The sequence below is a fragment of the Salvelinus sp. IW2-2015 genome, linkage group LG9 (genome assembly GCF_002910315.2).
Source record: "Salvelinus sp. IW2-2015 linkage group LG9, ASM291031v2, whole genome shotgun sequence".
Lineage (NCBI taxonomy): Eukaryota > Metazoa > Chordata > Actinopteri > Salmoniformes > Salmonidae > Salvelinus > Salvelinus sp. IW2-2015.
Window position 1 is genome coordinate 12,764,424 of NC_036849.1, and position 19,676 is coordinate 12,784,099.

Genomic DNA, 19,676 nt, shown 5'->3' on the forward strand with positions numbered 1-19,676 from the left:
ATCTTATTGTGGGAAGCTTGTGGAAGGCTACCCGAAACGTTTGAACCAAGTTAAACAATTTAAAGGCAATGCTACCAAATAGTAATTTAATGTATGTAAACTTCTGACCCACTGGGAATGTGATTAAAGAAATAAAAGCTGAAATAAATAATTCTCTCTACTATTATTCTGACATTTCACATTCTTAAAATAAAGTGGTGATCCTAACTGACCTAAAACAGGGAATTTTTACTAGGATTAAATGTCAGGAATTGTGAAAAACTGAGTTTAAATGTATTTGGCTAAGGTGTATGTAAACTTCCGACTTCAACTGTATAGACAGGTATGTGCCATTCCAAATCATGTCCAATCAGTTGAATTTACCACAGGTGGACTATAATCAAGTTGTAGAAACAGATCAGCTCAATTTCGAGTCTCATAGCAAAAGGTCTGAATACCTATCAAAATAAGTGATCTGTTTTTGATTTTTAATACATGTGCAAACATTTCTAAAACCCTGTTTTCGCTTCGTCATTATGGGGTATTGTGTGTAGATTGATGATGATGATGATTATTTTTAGTCAATTTTAGGATAAGGCTGTAATGTAACAAAATGTGGAAAAAGTCACGGGGTCTGAATACTTTCCAAATGCACTGTATATTTCCCTAATCTAGTCCAAATAGAACAATAGGTTTTTCTCTGGGTCTAAATGGGACAATGCCAGTCTACATACATCCTCTCAGGACAGACCTACTGCTACACCTGCAGCTCAGTAGATTCACTGGAGTATGCTAGTTTTCCAGACGCTGGGAGACTTTTCTCCTCAATGTCTTCACTGACACAATTATTAAGTTATCGAACTTCCCTCAATCAGCCAGTGGTTCACGCCTCTCCACTACAGTCAATGTATCCACCAAGACCAAATCACACACAAATAAGTACACTTGGTGATCAATTGGCAATAAAATAAAGAGCTACAGCGTACTACAGGGTTCCTCAACTGGAGGCCCGCGGAGGATTTTATTTGGCCCCCCAAGTTTTCTGAGCAATTTTTTGATTAATTTTGGAAATCTGTTCCAAAGTATTCTCACGCATAATATAGATATACGCTTAGTGTACAAAACATTAGGAACACCTGCTCTTTCCATGAAATAGACTGACCAGGTGAATCCAGGTGAAAGCTATGATCCCTTATTGATGTCACTTGTTAAATCTACTTCAATCAGTGTAGATGAAGAGGAGGAGACAGGTTAAAGAAGGATTTTTAAGCTTTGAGACAATTTAGACATGAATTGGGTATATGTGCCATTCAGAGGGTGAATGTGCAAGACAAAAGATTTAAGTGCCTTTGAACAGGGTATGGTAGTAGGTGACAGACGGAACGGTTTGTGTGTGTCAGGAACTGCAAGGCTGCTGTGTTTGTCACCTTCAACAGATTCAGTTTGTGTGTATCAAGAATGGTCCACCACCCAAAGGACATCCAGCCAACTTGACACGGGAAACTATGGGAAGCATTGGAGTCAACATTGGCCAGCATCCCTGTGGAACGCATTCGACACCTTGTAAATGCCACGCCCCGACGAATTGAGGCTGTTCTGTAGGTGGGGGGAGCAACTCAATATTAGGAAGGTGTTCCTAATGTTTTTTACACTCAGTATATGTGGTTGTATGCAAATGTAAGCAAGGTAAAAAATGATTGTGTTTACTAAAATATATCTGTTTGGGCTTCTTGCGGTCAATTTGCAATCTCCAAATGTTTTATAATTATGTTCCGGTCCCCTGACCAGCCGCTCAAGGAAAAAAAATCTGGGGAAAATCTACATAGTTGATGATCCCTGGCATACTGTATGGCTGGGTAGTGGAACATTTCTGACAGGGCTTTACTACCCCTAGTGGTAAAACATGAAAGTTCAGTACCACCACTCCTCCAGCCCTGCTGCATTATAACAAATAATCCCCCAAGGACCTGTCTCACTGAACTGATTTTTCTAGAGTTGCTTTTTATTGGAGATGAATTTAGATCTGGGGAAACCAGGTACAGATGGGTGGCCAATTCCAAATAGATGCCAAGTTAGGCTTAGCTAAAGCAGAACACTGACACCAGTTAGGACAGGGTCAGGTTTAGCTTGAGCATCGCTGTGAACTACCTGTAGCTAACTTTCTGTCTTCTGACCATTAACAGCTGTGCTGGTGTGCATTGGGACAGGAGAGGCTGCAGCAGTCCTATTAGCCTTGGAACAGGCCCAGGCCCCTTTATGACAGGGCAGGTGGGCTATTGGGAGGTTTTTAGGAGGAAGGGAGGAGAGGATGATTCAGTGCCTGTTTGGGGAGCGAGTCATGACAGCAAAGCCCGGCTCCAGAGCATTTTTATGGGGTACTTAGTTACCCTCCCGGGCAGTAAAGATAGATCATGTATTTCTACATCATTACTGTACCCCACTCCCCTGCTTGTCAAAGTGACAGGATCATTAATTATGCTATTAAAACACTATTAGTGGGTGGGTGAGAACAGGAGCATAATATAGATGCTTTGACAAGATTCAATTCTGCTCGCTTGTGCCTGCCATCCAAATGTAAGTCTTCATCTGGGAGTGGATTTGAGTCCCGCCTGCTGTGCTATTGTTGAAGGATATAATTACCGTATACTTCTCCAGATCTGGTCTGTGGAATAACATGGATAATTGAATAAAATTGAATAGCGTCATTAGCAACTTCCTAAAAAATCTGAGTATTATTGTAAGAAAGTAACACAAATCACATTGCTGATAGGGCTTCCTACACTGAAACGTGCAACCGACTATTTGATTATATCAACAGACATTCTACAAACCGGTGGTCATGAATGTCAGTTCACTCCATTCCTAGTCCACCAGAATGAAGTCATCCAATTAATACCAGTACAAAGAGCTCCACACAATCAATAATGTTTAATAAGGACCTACTACTGGCAGATGGAAGTCCCACTCTAGACAAGTCTCACAGCAGAAAAGACACACAGTACTGTACACGGAATGTCTGGCTAAACAGTGCCACTGTCATAGTGTGTCTAAGGTATGGAGGGACTTTAGGGTATAGGTAGCTGGGTTTCTCAATTCCACGATACGTACAGTGCCTAGAGAAAGTATTCACACCCTTTTACTTTTTCATATTTGGTTGTGTTAGAGCATACATCTAAAATGGATTAATTGAGATTTTGTGTCGGTGGAATTATGTATTTAGAAATACTTACAAATTACACTGAACAAAAATATAAATGCAACATGTAAAGTGTAAAGTCCCATGTTCCATGAGCTGAAATAAAAAGATCCCAGAAATGCTCCATATGCATGAAAAGCTTATTTCTCTCAAATTATATGCTTTTCTCTTTTCCCAAGATAATCCATCTACCTGACAGGTATGGCATATGAAGAAGCTGATGAAACAGCATGATCATTACACAGGTGCATGTTGTGCTGGGGACAATAAAAGGCCAAATGTGCAGTTCTCTCACACAACACAATGCCACAGATGTCTCAACTTTTTAGGGAGTGTGCAATTAGCATGCTGACTGCAAGAATGTCAACCAAAGCTGTAGCTACAGGATTGAATGTTCATTTCTCTACCATAAGCCTCCTCCAACGTTGTTTTAGAGAATTTGGCAGTACGTCCAACCGACCTCACAAACGCAGACCATTTCTAACGCGCCTGCCCAGGACCTCCACCCCCGGCTTCTTCACCTGCGACCAGCCACCCGGACAGCTGATGAAACTGTGGGTTGCACAATCAAACATTTCTGCACAAACTGTCAGAAACAGTCTCAGGGAAGCTCATCTGCATGCTCATCGTTCTCACCAGGGTCTTAACCTGACTGCAGTTCGGCATCATAACCAACTTCAGTGGGCAAATGCTCACCTTCGATGGCCACTGGCACGTTGGAGAATTCTGCTCTTCACGGATTAATCCCGGTTTCAACTGTCCCGGGTAGATGGCAGATAGCGTGTATGGCGGCGTGTGGGCGAGCAGTTTGCTGAAGTCAACGTTGTGAACAGAGTGCCCCATGTTGGCGGTGGGGTTATAGTATGAGCAGGCATAAGCTACAGACAACAGACATAATTGCATTTTATCGATGGCAATTAGGATGCACAGAGATACTGTGACAAGATCCTGAGACCCATTGTAGTGCAATTCATCCGCCGCCATCACCTCATGCTTCAGCATGATAATTCATGGCCCCATGTCACAAGGATCTGTACACTATTCCATGAAGCTGAAAATGTTCTTCATTGGCCTGCATACTCACCAGACATGTCACCCATTGAGCATGTTTGGGATGCTCTGGATTTACGTTTACAACAGCGTGTTCCAGTTTCAGGCAATATCCAGCAATTTCGCACAGCCATTGAAGAGGAGTGGGACAACATTTCACAGGCCGCAATCAAAGTCCTAATCAACTCTGTGCGAAGAAGATGTGTCACGCTGCATGAGGCAAATGGTGGTCACGCCAGATACTGACTGGTTTTCTGATCCACTTTTTTTTAGGTATCTGTGACCAACAGATGCATATCTGTATTACCAGTCATGTGAAATCCATAGATTACGACCTAATGCATTTATTTCAATTCCTTATATAAACTGTAACTCAGCAAAACCTTTGAAATTGTTGCATGTTGAGTTTATATTTTTGTTCAGTGTAATAAAACATTTAAAAGCTGAAATGTCTTAAGTCAATAAGTATTCAACCCGTTTGTTATGGCAAGCTCACAACTTGCATGGACTCACTCTGTGTGCAATACTAGTGTTTTAACATTGCTTTTTGAATGACTCCCTAATTTCTGTACCTCACACATACAATTATCTGTAAGGTCCCTCAGTCGAGCAGTGAATTTCAAACACAGATTTCACCACAAAGACCAGGGAGGTTTTCCAATGCCCTGCAAAGAAAGGCACCATTGGTAGATGGGTAAAAATAAAAAAGCAGACACTGAATATCCATTTGAGCACAGTGACGTTATTAATAACACTTTGGATGGTGTATTAACACACCCAGTCACTACAACGATACAGGCGTCCTTACTAACTCAGTTGCCGGAGAGGAAGGAAACAACTCAGGGATATCAACATGAAGCCAACGGTGACTTTAAAACAGTTACAGAGTTTAATGGCAGTGATAGGAGAACACTGAGGATGGATCAACAACATTGTCATTTAGGTTAGTTTTGTGGAGTACCTACAGAGTGGAAAGAATGAAGTCTGTACAGAATCAAAAATATTCCAAAACATGCACCATGTTTGCAATGAGGCACTAAAGTAAAACTGCATAACATGTGGCAAAGAAGTTAACTTTATGTCCTGAATACAAAGCATTATGTTTGTGGCAAATCGAACACATCACGGAGTACCACTCTTCATATTGCCAAGCATGATGGTGGCTGCATCATGTTCTGGGTATGCTTGTCATCTGCAAGGACTGGGGAGTTTTTTTAGGATAAAAAGAAACAGAATAGAGCTCAGCACAGGCAAAATCCTAGATGAAAACCTGGTTCAGTCTGCGTTCCAACAGACGCTGGGAGACAAATCCCCTTTCAGCAGGACTATAACCTAAAACACAAGGCCAGATATACATTGGAGTTGCTTAGCAAGAAGATTTTGAATGTTCCCGAGTGGCCTTGTTCCAGTTTTGGAAGAAATTTGCTTGAAAATGTATGGCAAGACTTGAAAATGGCAGGCTAGCAATAATTAACAGCCAACTTGACAGAGCTTGAAGAATTCTTTAAAGACTAATGCAAATATTGTACAATCCATGTGTACATAGCTCTTAAGAGATTTACCAAGAAAGATACACAGCTGTAATTGCAGCCAAAGATAATTATAACATGCAGGGGCGCAACTTTCACTGGAGTCATGACCGCCCTTAGTCCCTTCCAGTTTTATTATTGCACTGTCTTACAAAATATGGCACCGGTGTTTTAGGACCATGCTGACGATTGGGTAGGCTGTTTTCCAGTTTCAGCCAGCTGGATTTAGGACCGCACAGACACCACAGAGCATGCGGACAAGCTGTGTGAAGGCAATGCTTATGAAAGGCTGGCATATAGGACCAACACAGGAAAGATGAACAGAGGCAGCTGCTGTCCGGGTTGCAATTTCTCTCAGAGTTGTAAAAACAAGCAGAGCAGAAACGGGCTACTCTTTAGTTTAATTCCCTACTTTTCCTACTAACATGGTATAAACAGCTCTACAGGCTTCACTGTCATGGTGCAGTCAGTACACAACACTATGCTGATCATCTTAGCAGGATCAGATGGTGACAGGGGTCCGTGCAGGGTCAGACAGCCAGAGAAGACCACTCCACAGAGCTCATATGACATTCGCAGTATATTATAACAATCAGTGAACAGATACAAAGTTCCATCTTGAGTTGATGGGTAGGCTACAGTCTGGGATCTGGGAATTATGGTCATTTCAACGGATTCTATTCATGGGTAAATCAAATCAAAGTTTATTTGTCACGTGTGCCGAATACAACAGGTGTAGACCTTACAGTGAAATGCTTACTTACAGGCTCTAACCAATAGTGCAAAAAAGGTGTTAGGTGAACAATAGGTAGGTAAAAAAATAAAACAACAGTAAAAAGACAGGCTATATACAGTAGCGAGGCTATAAAAGTAGCGAGGCTACATACAGACACCGGTTAGTTCAGCTGATTGAGGTAGTATGTACATGTAGATATGGTTAAAGTGACTATGCATATACACTGCTCAAAAAAATAAAGGGAACACTTAAACAACACAATGTAACTCCAAGTCAATCACACTTCTGTGAAATCAAACTGTTCACTTAGGAAGCAACACTGATTGACAATAAATTTCACATGCTGTTGTGCAAATGGAATAGACAAAAGATGGAAATTATAGGCAATTAGCAAGACACCCCCAATAAAGGAGTGGTTCTGCAGGTGGTGACCACAGACCACTTCTCAGTTCCTATGCTTCCTGGCTGATGTTTTGGTCACTTTTGAATGCTGGCGGTGCTTTCACTCTAGTGGTTGCATGAGACGGAGTCTACAACCCACACAAGTGGCTCAGGTAGTGCAGCTCATCCAGGATGGCACATCAATGCGAGCTGTGGCAAGAAGGTTTGCTMTGTCTGTCAGCGTAGTGTCCAGAGCATGGAGGCGCTACCAGGAGACAGGCCAGTACATCAGGAGACGTGGAGGAGGCCGTAGGAGGGCAACAACCCAGCAGCAGGACCGCTACCTCCGCCTTTGTGCAAGGAGGAGCACTGCCAGAGCCCTGCAAAATGACCTCCAGCAGGCCACAAATGTGCATGTGTCTGCTCAAACGGTCAGAAACAGACTCCATGAGGGTGGTATGAGGGCCCGACGTCCACAGGTGGGGGTTGTACTTACAGCCCAACACCGTGCAGGAGAACACCGACATTGGCAAATTTGCCACTGGCGCCCTGTGCTCTTCACAGATGAAAGCAGGTTCACACTGAGCACACAGCATGATGCTGCCACCACCATGCTTCACCCTAGAGATGGTGCCAGGTTTACTCCAGACGTGACACTTGGCATTCAGGCCAGAGTTCATTCTTCATTTCATCAGACCAGGGAATTGCCTTTTGGCAAACTCCAATCGGGCTGTCATGTACCTTTTACTGAGGAGTGGCTTCCATCTGGCCACTCTATTATAAACACCTGATTGATGGGAGTGCTGCAGAGATGGTTGTCCTTCTGGAATGTTCTCCAATCTCCACAGAAGAACTCCGGAGCTCTGTCAGAGTGACTATCGTGTTCTTGGTCACCTCCCTGACCAAGGCCCTTCTCCCCCGATTGCTCAGTTTTCTCTAGGAAGAGACTTGGTGGTTCCAAACTTCTTCCATATAAGAATGATGGAGGCCACTGTGTTCTTGAGGACCTTCAATCATGCAGACATTTTTTGGTACCCTTCCCCAGATCTGTGCCTCAACACAATCCTGTCTCGGAGCTCTAGGGACAATTCCTTCAACCTCATGGCTTGGTTTTTGCTCTGACGTGCACTGTCAACTGTGGGACCTTAAATAGACATGTGCCTTTCCAAATCATGTCCAATCAATATAATCAATTTTGAATTCCGGCTGTAACACAAAATGATGAATAAGTCAAATCGTTATGAATACCTTCTGAAGGCACTGTACATCTTGGTTAAGTTGGGTTATGATGACTGGGCGGCGTGTACCTCCGACTACCTCCGAGTCGCCGTCAGTCGATATGAGGAAACAGTTTGTGGTTGTATTTGACAAAAGTTTTATTAAAAAGTATGGATTTCAGCAAACAAAGAAAGGCACGCAGCTACAGAGGACAAACATAGGTGAAGGGTTAAGAATTGACATTCTTAAAAGTATCAACTGACAGCGACTCAATGGAGTCGGAGGTTCAGTCCGCCCACCATCATCTCCCCTCAACTCCATTGAAAAAACTTTGGAGAACTTTGATATAGGGATAAGGGCTAGACAAGAAAACATCTGTTGGCCTAGTGGTGCAGCTTTAAAGAACCGGACACCTATTTGACAGTATTTTGCAAAAAAAGATCTGCAAGTTGTAGCAACAGAAAGAATAGTTTGGCATGTTATGGTTCACTGTACACACCTGCAGTCCCTACAGTACGCCTATAACTGGTGAACTTGAAATGGCACAAATACAATACAAACATTAAGATAACTTAAAACTTGAACTTCACAAGAACATCCATATATGTATTTGGGATGAATATATGATGAACTCAAATGTATTGAGGGTTCACAAAAGACATACTTGTTTGCAGTTGCGTCACCATCTGTTGGGGAATTTGAGAAAAGCAGTACCTGTGATATGTCAAATATATACTGAACAAAAATATAAAACATGCAACAATCTCAAAGATTTTTCTGAGTTACCGTTCATATAAGGAAATCAGCCAATTGAAATAACTTAATTAGGCCTTTATCTATGGATTTCACATGACTGGGCAGGAGCGCAGCCAGGGGTGTGCCTGGGAGGGAGGGCATAGGCAAGCCCACCCACTTGGGAGCCAGGTTGACCCACTGGGGAGCCAGGCCCAGCCAATTAGAATGAGTTTTTCCTCACAAACGGCTTTATTATAGACTGAAATATTTCCGACGTTGGAGGCGGCTTATGGTAGAGAAATTAACATAAAATTATCTGGCAACAGCTCTTGTGGATATTCCCGCAGTCAGCATGCCAACACTTGAGACATCTGTGGCATTGTGTCAAAACTGCATATTCTAGTGGCCTTTTATTGTCCCCAGCACAAGGTGCACCTGTGTAATGACCATGCTGTTTAATCAGCTTCTTGATATGCCACATCTGTCAGGTGGATGGATTATCTTGACAAAGGAGAAATGATCACTAACAGGGATGTAAATGAATTTGTGCACAACATTGAGAAATAAGCTTTGGAATTTCTGGAATCTTTTATTTCAATTCATGAAACATGGGACCAACACTTTACATGTTGCGTTTATATTTTTGTTCAGTGTAATGTTTAGACATAAGCCTGCACACATGCTGTGTCATTTTGATAATGTTAGCTCTTACAAAAAGGGACCCCAGTAAAGCAGTGGATTACAGGGTATGACCTACAGTATATAGCATTGGAGAAGTAATTATACCAAGCACTTCACACTGGGAGAAGCTAAGGTACACTAAAGCTACCCTTAATACAAATATAGTTTAGTTAACTAAAGAAAGTGACTTTGACAAAGTAGTTCAATACATTCAAACTACTTTGTGATAAATTGACTATCTAAATCTGAAATTTCAGACTATAAAATGCAAGTTCACTCTGCAGTCAGGTGTTCACTGAATGTGTCATTTAGCCTATTAAACACAAAAAGCATGTTTCCAGTGAATTTGGGCAGGTCTGATGACGAAAAAGAAACAAAATGTTTTAACTATATTTTATTTTTTGCAAAAAAAAGTTTTGTCTAGTTCCATTAGTTAATTAACTACATCACTATATGGCAAACAAGTAATGAAAACACTACCAAGATTTGAATTTAGTTCAACTACCACCAAGCTACTGCAAAATGTAGTTAAATTACTAGTTGAACTACATGTAATTCACTACTCCTTACCACTACCTAAACACATCTTGCCTCTTCCATGACTTTTTCTAGTTCCCTACAAAATCTATTGGCCTTATTGTCAAATTCACCCCCCACACAAAAAAACATTGTCAACAATTTAAAGAGAGACTTGAGACAATTTCTGTTTATTTAGATGGTATGCAATCTGATATAGACAACGAGACAGATGTTTTGAAATAACTCAATATGTTACATTCAAACTAAAACGATTTGGTCTGTTTATGTTGGTCGATTTGGTCTGTTCATGTTTAAATGAAAATAATGGTGTTTGTCTGTATTAGATTTGACTAGTATTGAGACCTTCTGTAACAACCCCCTAGTCATTCTGTAACAACCCCCTAGTCATTCTGTAATAACCCCCTAGTCATTCTGTAATAACCCCCTAGTCATTCTTAATAACCCCCTAGCATCCTGTAATAACCCCCTATCATTCGTAACAACCCCTAGTCATTTCTGTAAAACCCCCTAAGTTCATTCTGTAAACAACCCACCTGAGTCATCTGTAACAACCCCCTAGTCATTCTTGTAACAACCCCCTAGTCATTCAGTAATCAACCCCTACATTCTGTAACAACCCCTAGTCATTCGGTAACAACCCCCTAGTCATTCTTAATAACCCCCTAGTCACTTCTGTAACACCCCCTAGTCATTTCATATGAATCAGCCCCTAGTCTTCTTATACCCTATCATGTTAACAACCCCTATCATTCAAAACTCTGGTCACAACCTCTAGTACACTCAACGGCCCTAGATCATCGTCTGTAATAATCCCCTAATCATTTGTAACAACCCCTAGGTCATTCTGTACAACCCCCTAAGTCATTTCGACAACCCCCTAGCAATTCTGCAAATACACCCCCTAGTTCATCCTGTAATTAACCCCCTATCATTCTGTAACAAACCCACCTATCATCTGCAATACCCCTATCATCTTGCAATAACCCCCTATCATCTGTAAACAAACCTTCTCTATCTATCTTATATAAACCCCCTAGTCATTCTATATCTAATACCTCTAGTCATTTCTATATCATATCCCCTCTATTCATCTAATCTATATCCGTCTCCTATTGTCTGCTAAGTCATAGCCCCCTGTATTTCGATTCTGTAACAAGTCCCCCTATCCATTCTGTAACAACCCCCCAGTCATTCTTGTAACAACCCCCCTATCATTCTGCGATCAACCCCCTAGTCATTCTGCAAATAACCCCCTAGTCATCTGTAAATAACCCCTACATTTCTGTAATAACCCCCTAGTCTTTCTGTAATAACCCCCTAGTCTTTCTGTAATAACCCCCTAGTCTTTCTGTAATAACCCCCTAGTCTTTCTGTAATAACCCCCTAGTCATTCTGTAATAACCCCCTAGACATTCTGTAATAACCCCCTAGTCATTCTGTTATAACTACCTACTCAGCCTTTTCTACATACTATGGCCTTCTGTATTCCTCACACAATTCAATTCCAACAAGCACCATACATCTTAAGCAACACCCTCTTTCAAACCTGGTACAAAACATACTTTACTTTCTCCCTTCAGTTATCAATATAGCAAGGCACTGTTCGCCTGGGTTACCATGAGTGTTGTCATAACACAATCGGACTGCTCAAGTAAAACCACATGCTGTTGAAGTACTAATGAAAGACTATGTTTAAAAAGGCACCAATATAGAACCATTGCACTTTGTTTAGAGACCTCATCTGGTCCTATGAAAAGTGAAGGATAATAACTTATTCAGAGACCAACTAAGGGGCTTCCACTACCAAAAAAATAAATAAATAACTTTCATAACCATAATACATATTAGTTTCAATATTTTTATTAAAAACAATGAATATCCAAAATGTTAGGACTAAAGCAGACTAGAAGTTGAGGCAACGAGAATTGAATTAAGAACTTAAGTGCTCTGCAAGGTAAGGTTGTCAGTGCACTGTAACAGCAAGACATATAGAATCTAAAATCTAAAAGTAATAAACATACCCACACTGTGGGTGGTTACTTGTTTGTGATGAAGCCACGGTTACACAGTCAGTGAATGGACACCAATACTGTACAATGCCGCTAGTGAAGACGTGTCAGTCAGCTGTTTTACAGAAAACATTTAATAAACCCCAATTAACCAATAATTACAAGATGTGACCAAGTTTGGAATCGAAAGGGTTAGAATGAAAATATTATTTTCAGAGATTGTGGTAGAATGAATTTACAGGTTTATAAGCTTGTTAACAACAGTTGAAGCTAATTTACAATGGTACTGTAGTCTTTCACCTTACAATAAACAGTCGGATCTTGTCCTTACAACCAAGTGCTTCAATAACCCTTTGAAATGTTGCCAAAAGTAAAGCCTAAATGCTCGTTTTTACTCTGTAGGTTTCATTCAACCTTTTGACAGACCATGCACCTGAACACTTGGTCACTCAGACCTTTTTTTGTTGCAAAACAGCACATTTCATACCGTCTTAGTTGAAATATAGTCTTCCAGCAGGAGTTTTTTGAAGCAACATGTCCTTCACACATTTGGCTAATATTATGTCTGCAATGAATGAATGCACCAATGAGCCTTTACAACAGTATGATGCCAAATAGTCAAATGGCAAAAGAGATCTAATATTTTTTAACAAGTTAATGTTCACATACAGGGATGTACATTGTTGTCGCCAAGTACAGGAAATAGCCATCATGTGATACGAATGTGTCACGTCATCCAATCTCTTAAATTCTCCTCTTCCAGCACTGTATATATAAAGTTACTTCTTTGAGAGAGACAGCGGAGTCGAAGAGTTGCTCCTTTTGGGGGGAGATCTGGACAGTGTGTGTGTGTGTGTGTGTGTCTAGGTTGGGGATGGCAGTGACCATTTCCATGGTTTGCCAGGGTAAAGTCATGGAGTACTTTGGGGGCAATGGAGGCAGTGAAAGAGGAGTTAGCTGTGAAACTTTTGCTCTTAACTGTCTGAGCTCTCCCCCCTCCACGTCATCATATATTCTTCATTAGAAACAAGGTAGCTACACAATAACACAAAATGTAAATGTTATCGTTGTTAACAAGAGTAATCATGTTAAAAGTTGTAAGAATAAAATCAGAAATCCGTCCTTAATGGCATCTGGCGCTCTTGGCGGACCCCTACTCCCGAAGGCGTAGCAATGGTTTAACACTTGTGCTTCATGGCCAGCTGTGGAGAGGGGAGGGAGAGAGAGAGGGGACAAAAAGTAGGCTACATGTCAACAATAGTAAGCTGTGGGGATATATAAAACATACAGTGACTAAACCAAACGAGAAAGCTATTTAACTAAACATTTCTTCAACAGTCCCTCTGAATAGATGTCTTGGGGTTGCCACAAATCATTCAAAAATCTGCCTAAAAAAGTATCAAAACAAAGTGAGACGCAAAATCTATTAATCCGTCAATTAACCAGTCAATTCTTAAGTTAGCTAGCACATTAAAAACCAACCACCAACTAAGTAAAATAATCTAATTGATGCTGCTTTGTTTTCCCAACTGGCGGAAGCTAACATGGTTGGCATGGTGAGTAATAGAACAGGGAGAGAAGCAGGGTCTATTCTCTAGGCAGAGAGGAATGATAGCTATTAGAGTGATGCCAATCCTCAGGCTTGGTAAGAGGCCCAGGCCCCAGTGTTTTCATCACCCTGGCTCATTAACAAGGGTTCTAATAGGCCTGGCTGGAGGTTCATTAGAGAAAAGGCCAGGGCCACCAATCTAATTCACACACAGAGACGTGCGCACACACACTTTACTTGCCTACAGTTAAAAATAGAGGCGGGTTGAAATCTCCAGAGCTAACAAGTGGGGGCAGCAGAGCTGCAGCACAGACCAGACAGTCGTGCTGAGGGGATGGTGAGAGCACAACAGTGCTGCTATTGGGACTGTCACAGAGCCTAAGCAGGTGGCAGACACTGCAGAGACGGACTAACAGAACCTGCAGTGCGGTTTCTTGCTCCAGGTCACCTTGACACAGAACTTCTTCCTTGTTACGAAGTCCAGCACAAGATACCGTATGCTCCCAGCTTCAACCAATAAATACTGGATCACAGGTAGAAATGATATCTTGTTCAATGGCATGACAAGGGGGAAAGTTTACAAGATTCTAACCACAAACCTGCCTTCTTACTGTACAATAGTTGGCAGATATACAATGTTCCCAACTAACATCAAGACTCAAGAGGGGGAAAGATGATTTACTTCATGTTTTGAACGATTTTAGTTTAATGTTATCCCCAGGCAGAAAAGACATTGCAGAATGCATTTAGTGTAGCTAGCTAAAACCAAATGACACAGTGGTTATCCACATATAGGGCTGCAGCTTTTAACAAAGTCACATACTGTACATGCTTAAGTGAGTCTTAACTTTTCAAAAAGTGGAAGACACCCAACTATTTAAATAGCCCGTACAATGAAGCATCTAATAGCTGGAGCCCAATAGGGAAGTGGATGACTGGGCCTGTATGGCATGGGGAGTTAAAGGGTCATTCTCTGAGTTAAAGAGTTTTCCCATGAGCTTGATTAATTTCACACCACAGGGTCTTTATCTGTTAACAGTGAGGGGCCGACCATGTCCCATCAAATGGCTTTCAATTAGACCGCAATTGCAGTAATGCATTATTCATTTGTGTGTTCAAAATTAATGCAATGTGAACCGTTTTATAAACGAATGAATTGGCGTTCCGGTCCAGAGTGGATGGAAAGTGGGTCAACCGAAGTGGGGAGATCCCGTTTTTACAGGAGATGACAGAAGCAGGCTCGGAAAAAATGCTAGCTACTTAAAAAGTTATTGGAATTGATCACAGTCGTGGGCGCGGGCTAGAAGCGGAGAACGATTCATTTATCATTATATTTCTTCCTCCCGTTTTTGCAGCAAAACCATATTATGCTAATGACATCGTTAAGCAGCAGGTGATTCGTTTTACTTGTGTGAGGGATACAGTTGGATGGAGAGGATGAGAGCAGCCCATGGAGAAGAGCTGGGATGGACAGAATAAAGGAACGCACTGTGGAGAGGGGGACTCCTAACAAGAACATCTAGCTAGTGAACCAGAAGCAACAAACTAACCACTTCAACTGAATCACCTGAAGAAGTAGAACACTGGGATCTTTCTCCTACTGAGTTGACATTTTCACGATAGATGGGATGAATTGTTAGTCAAATACAATTGGGAAATGGGGGTTACATGGTATCACTATGCGGTAGTGTGATTATGTTTTAGCAATGTTATAGCCTATACCTACCGTAGGGCCTACATTTGATCTGTTCAGTTCATGTGGTGAGGAACAACTCCCCAAGCCCTTGTAATGATCTGATATGTGACACGTGCCTATGTGTGTGTGTGTGTGTGTGTGTGTGTGTGTCTCACCTTGTGTGCGGTGACTGAGAACTGCTCAGCACTGTTCTTCATCTCCCCTGTTTTCTCCTCAGCCCTGCCTAAGCGCTCCCCTCGCTCGTTCAGCGCCTGGCTGGCCTTCTGTACAGCGCTGGTCACACTGTCTGCTGCCGAGTGGAGTATACTGTTACCTGGAGAGGAGAGAGAAATGGGGAGCAGGGGGGAGAAGGGGGGGTAGACAGAGGGGAAAAGAGATGGGATAAATATAATAAATTATACAGTGCCTTGGTGGAGAAGAGGGTGAGGTGCTGCAGTTGCAAGAGTATGAATCACTATCAACAAAATAACTCAATGCAGCAGTGACATGAGCCTTACAGAAATGCTCTGCTTTAGAAGTTAATGTTGATGTTTCATTCAGCATCCCTGGCCGGACTTTGATTATTGATAAGGAACAGGTGAAAAAACAGGGCTACTCCAATCAGGGACGTCCTAGGAAGCCAGCTAATGAGTTTTTCTACAGAGGTTGGTTTCTAGTAAGAAATGAGCCATTGAAATAAACATGTCACACTCCTCGTTTACAAAGCTTAGATCTGTCTATCACGCCATTTCTCTCAAATGAAATGAAACAACCAACTCGCGAACTAAAAGCCTTCCAAATAGCTCCAGGTGTTTCTAAGGGTTATTATTCTTCTTCTTATTCTTTGTGGCAGCTCCTTCTCTTTTCCTCCTCTCAGACAGTGTGATAATAGCAGAGCGGGAACGAGTGTGTTCGACTTTGAACCCCCTGCGCTGGTGGCACAGCTGTGTGGATGAGAGGAAATAACAGAACATGGTCTTCCTCCGATAGCACCGACCCTGCGGATGTTTCAAACGGCCAAGCTATTAATCTACGGCTTTGGGGAGCGCTGCCTGCCGTCGACTAGCACTACACTAACAATCCTTGCTTTTGGTTGGGGACCGCCGTGTGCTCAAAACTTTCACTTCAGAGCCATTACCCTGGCGCAGTGCCAGTACTTTATAATCATCTCTTTATGTGGCGATATATCCAAGGGCAGCGCGCCCCTTTGAATAGTTTTGATCATTGCTTTTCCTTTGAAGTGTCTTCTATTGTTGACCTGGCTGTGGTTCTTTGGTTGCCTGGGAAAGAAGACAATGGGGATGTTTTTTGATCGGTTGTTCCAAAGTTGTGAACAAGCCGTTCTTTCAACGAAACTGGGGACTGGTACTGCAATTTTCTGTCTGAACAATGGACAAAAAGAAACGCCACCAGAAAAAGAGGCCAGAGTTGATAATGTGCTCCTCTCAACTGGCTAGTTGTGGAAGGAATAGGAAATACAGCGGAACTCAATGTAAATGAGGCCTTCAGTGTTAGATGACCTTAGGAGAAATATGGGGTTAGAGTTCAGTTCTAAACAGCCCATGAGATCAAAACCAAATCATAAACAATCACAGAGCCAATTCTATAACGGGGCTTTGACAATATAACAAATCATCCAATATGTCATCCCCATTTCTCTGAAAGGTCTGTAGTTAGAAGATAAGACAATATTGCTTCCATTTCTGCGTTTAAAAAATAATTGAATAGGAAGATCAAGGACATCCAGGTTCTGCTGCAGGAGAGGGAAGCCACTAAAGATATTGAACACAGCCAGTCATTTTAGCATGTCCTCCCAAAGGGAACCCATACTGTAGAGTGTAGGCTATGCAGTGCTGTCCTGTGGCGCCCAGGCAGGTATGCTGACTGATACATAATTGGAGTTGTGGCGCAGCGGGTTAAATGACAGCCCAAAGCAGACGGGATGCCAGCTGGTGTTCCTCTTCTCTCCTCTGCTTTCCTTCAAAGGAAGTTAACTTGATAAAGTAAAATCCGTTTCATGCAAAGCTAGCTAATGCTAAAGCAACCCATTGGATTCCACAACACTTCCGGTAGACACTCACCCCAAAGCTAGATGTCACATTTTCATGGATAATGGAATAAATTAGGAGTACAGAGACACTACACATTTTCGAGCCAAACCCAGCACCATCACCGCGGTTCCAACATTTTTCCATGGCAGCGTTTTGACTTGTAGAAGATCTCCAAGTCGAAAGGTTTTGGCTAGGCTCTGTGTTTAATTATAGTGTAGGGAAGGAGACGTGTGTTTATCTAGCTTTGCTGTGGCCTCCATCTTCTTCACAGTATTGAAATAAGGACTTGTCACTTGTGTCCCAATACATGTCTCCCTCTACGTCACCCTTCCCATCCTTTAATAAATAAAACCCTCTCCTTCCCCTGAGAGCAGAGACGGGATGAGACCTCTTCACCTCCATCCACATCCCTTTAATCCACTCTCTCCGCTGAGAGAGGGCCCAGAGATTAACACTCCCCTCATCCCTCCATCCCACACACTCTTCCCACTTTCCCGACTCTCACTCCATTCCCTGGGCTGGGCAATTCCAGCCAGCTGCTGGTTGAGTCCCCTCCTATGGTGAATGTAATTTAAAAGAGTAGCAGGGAGGCAGGTTGTGTGGTGACTAATGCCCTGGGTCTTTACTCTGTAGAGTTGATTAAGGTGCAGTCATTCTGTAAGGGGGATTTGGAAGGAGGAACAGAGCGCATGGTGATTCAACTCTCTGTCCTCTGATTCTATTGAGGTTTCTCTTTACAAGAACATGGGGGAGTGATGTCTTGCTTTTAAACAAGCACCTCTGGGTTGGTTTTTTGGGAAACAAAAGTAATCTCTGCTCAGAGAATTTTTTTTTAAAAAGGGTTGAGAGCTGGCACATTTTTGGGGGGAGAAATTTGTTACGATAACGTATTTGTGTTTGTCTGGTGTGTTTTTCCTGAAATGGCTCGCTGACTATCCCTGTAAAGGAATCTAACCTTCCTGAAGCTGTGTCCTATGACCAGGGAACTCCTGCTTCAACAATGGAGGGGGAATGCGTTTCTACATCCCCATGATATCAATATAATCAGGGCGCGCCTGTAAAACAAAAAGGCAAAACCTTTTTTCTGCAACAAAAGTTCAAGAAAAGTGAAATGCCCCACAATGAACCCAGTAGAAGAGAGAAAGATGATCCAAAAACACGATTCCAGGGCGATTCCATTCCTTGAGCCTTTGACCTCTATAATCAAGTGACCACAAGTCTGGCCGACACAATGTAATGTTGTGGTTGTGAAAATGTTTAATGTGCAGAAACATGATGACTGTCAATCGCCACTTTCTCTCAAAGCCTGCTTGATTGGTTATGCCATTCAGAGTTTCCCAAACTCGGTCCTAGCCCCCATCGTCTCACCTCAGGCGCACGTTTTGGTTTTTGCTTTAACACTACACAGCTGATTCAAATAATCAAAGCTTGAGGAGTTAGTTATTTGAATCAGCTGTGTAGTGCTAGGGCAAAAAACTAAACGTGCACCCAGGTGGGGGGGCAGGACAGAGTTTGGGAAAACCGGACTGTAAATCACCCAGTTAATACATCTACACTCAGACCAATGCAAGCATACACTCAGGCATACATTCTTAGAGGCACACACATGCTTGCTAGCACAAACACACCCTTGCATAGGCCAACTATCTTAAAGAGGTAAGCTCAAGCAGAGTCAATTACCATCCAGTATGAATAGTGTACCAGTATGCTGCCCTGAGACAGTCTCTGTGTGGGTGTGGTAGGACAGGGGGTACAGACCAGAGATGGGTTCTATATCTATGGTAGAGACTCTCCTGTAGAGTACAGCCCCATCTACTAATCTGTACATTACACATGTCATCAAAAGCTTTCCATATTAGTTATATTGCCGTTGTTCCCCTTAAAGCAGAGCTACTGGAAAATGGAACAGCTGTAACATTGTGTAGCTACAGTAACTCACTCCCCTGTCATCCTTAGTTTGTCAGTAAGAATTTCACACCCTGCAGCTCAACATGGTGCTGCACATGCTGTGCACAGCGACAGGGACGGGGAGAGGAGGAGAGACGAGAGTGATGTAGAGCTGAAGAGAAGGCAAAACAGATAGTGAGAAAGGGAGAGTGAGAAGGATACACAGTCGTCAATAGAGACTGACGTAGCCAACACAGGATGAACTCAACATGTCACCCACCCTGTAAAGCAGAGCTCCCCAACAGGATGGCATCACACTGGCACACTGCTGTACCCACCGAACCCCCCCCCCGCGGAGAAACCAAGGAGACAAATCCATTGAACGTTCCCTAACTCCCCCCTCCACTTTTCTGCTGTCTAATTCATGCAAATCTTGACATTAACTTCTAACCTAAGCCGC

The 19,676-nt window shown here is 42.4% G+C and overlaps 1 protein-coding gene and 1 long non-coding RNA gene across 3 annotated transcripts in view; both read right to left on the minus strand.

Annotated features, from left to right (window-relative positions):
- Positions 1-10,196: 10,196 nt before the first annotated feature.
- Positions 10,197-10,612, minus strand: LOC139028230 (uncharacterized). The gene is made up of 2 exons (XR_011480414.1): positions 10,579-10,612; positions 10,197-10,469 (listed from the first exon to the last, which is right to left on the minus strand). It is a non-coding gene; the product is annotated as an uncharacterized lncRNA (long non-coding RNA).
- A 1,277-nt stretch (positions 10,613-11,889) lies between these two features.
- The window catches only part of LOC111968585 (syntaxin-binding protein 6), a 95,785-nt gene continuing 87,998 nt past the window's right edge, over positions 11,890-19,676 (minus strand). For both annotated transcript variants that reach the window (XM_023994262.2, XM_023994263.2), the window contains 2 exons: positions 15,455-15,612; positions 11,890-13,256 (listed from right to left, as the gene is read on the minus strand). In XM_023994262.2, coding sequence (XP_023850030.1) covers positions 13,233-13,256; positions 15,455-15,612 — 182 coding nt within the window. In that variant the 3' untranslated portion in view covers positions 11,890-13,232. The remainder of the gene's footprint in view (positions 13,257-15,454; positions 15,613-19,676) is intronic.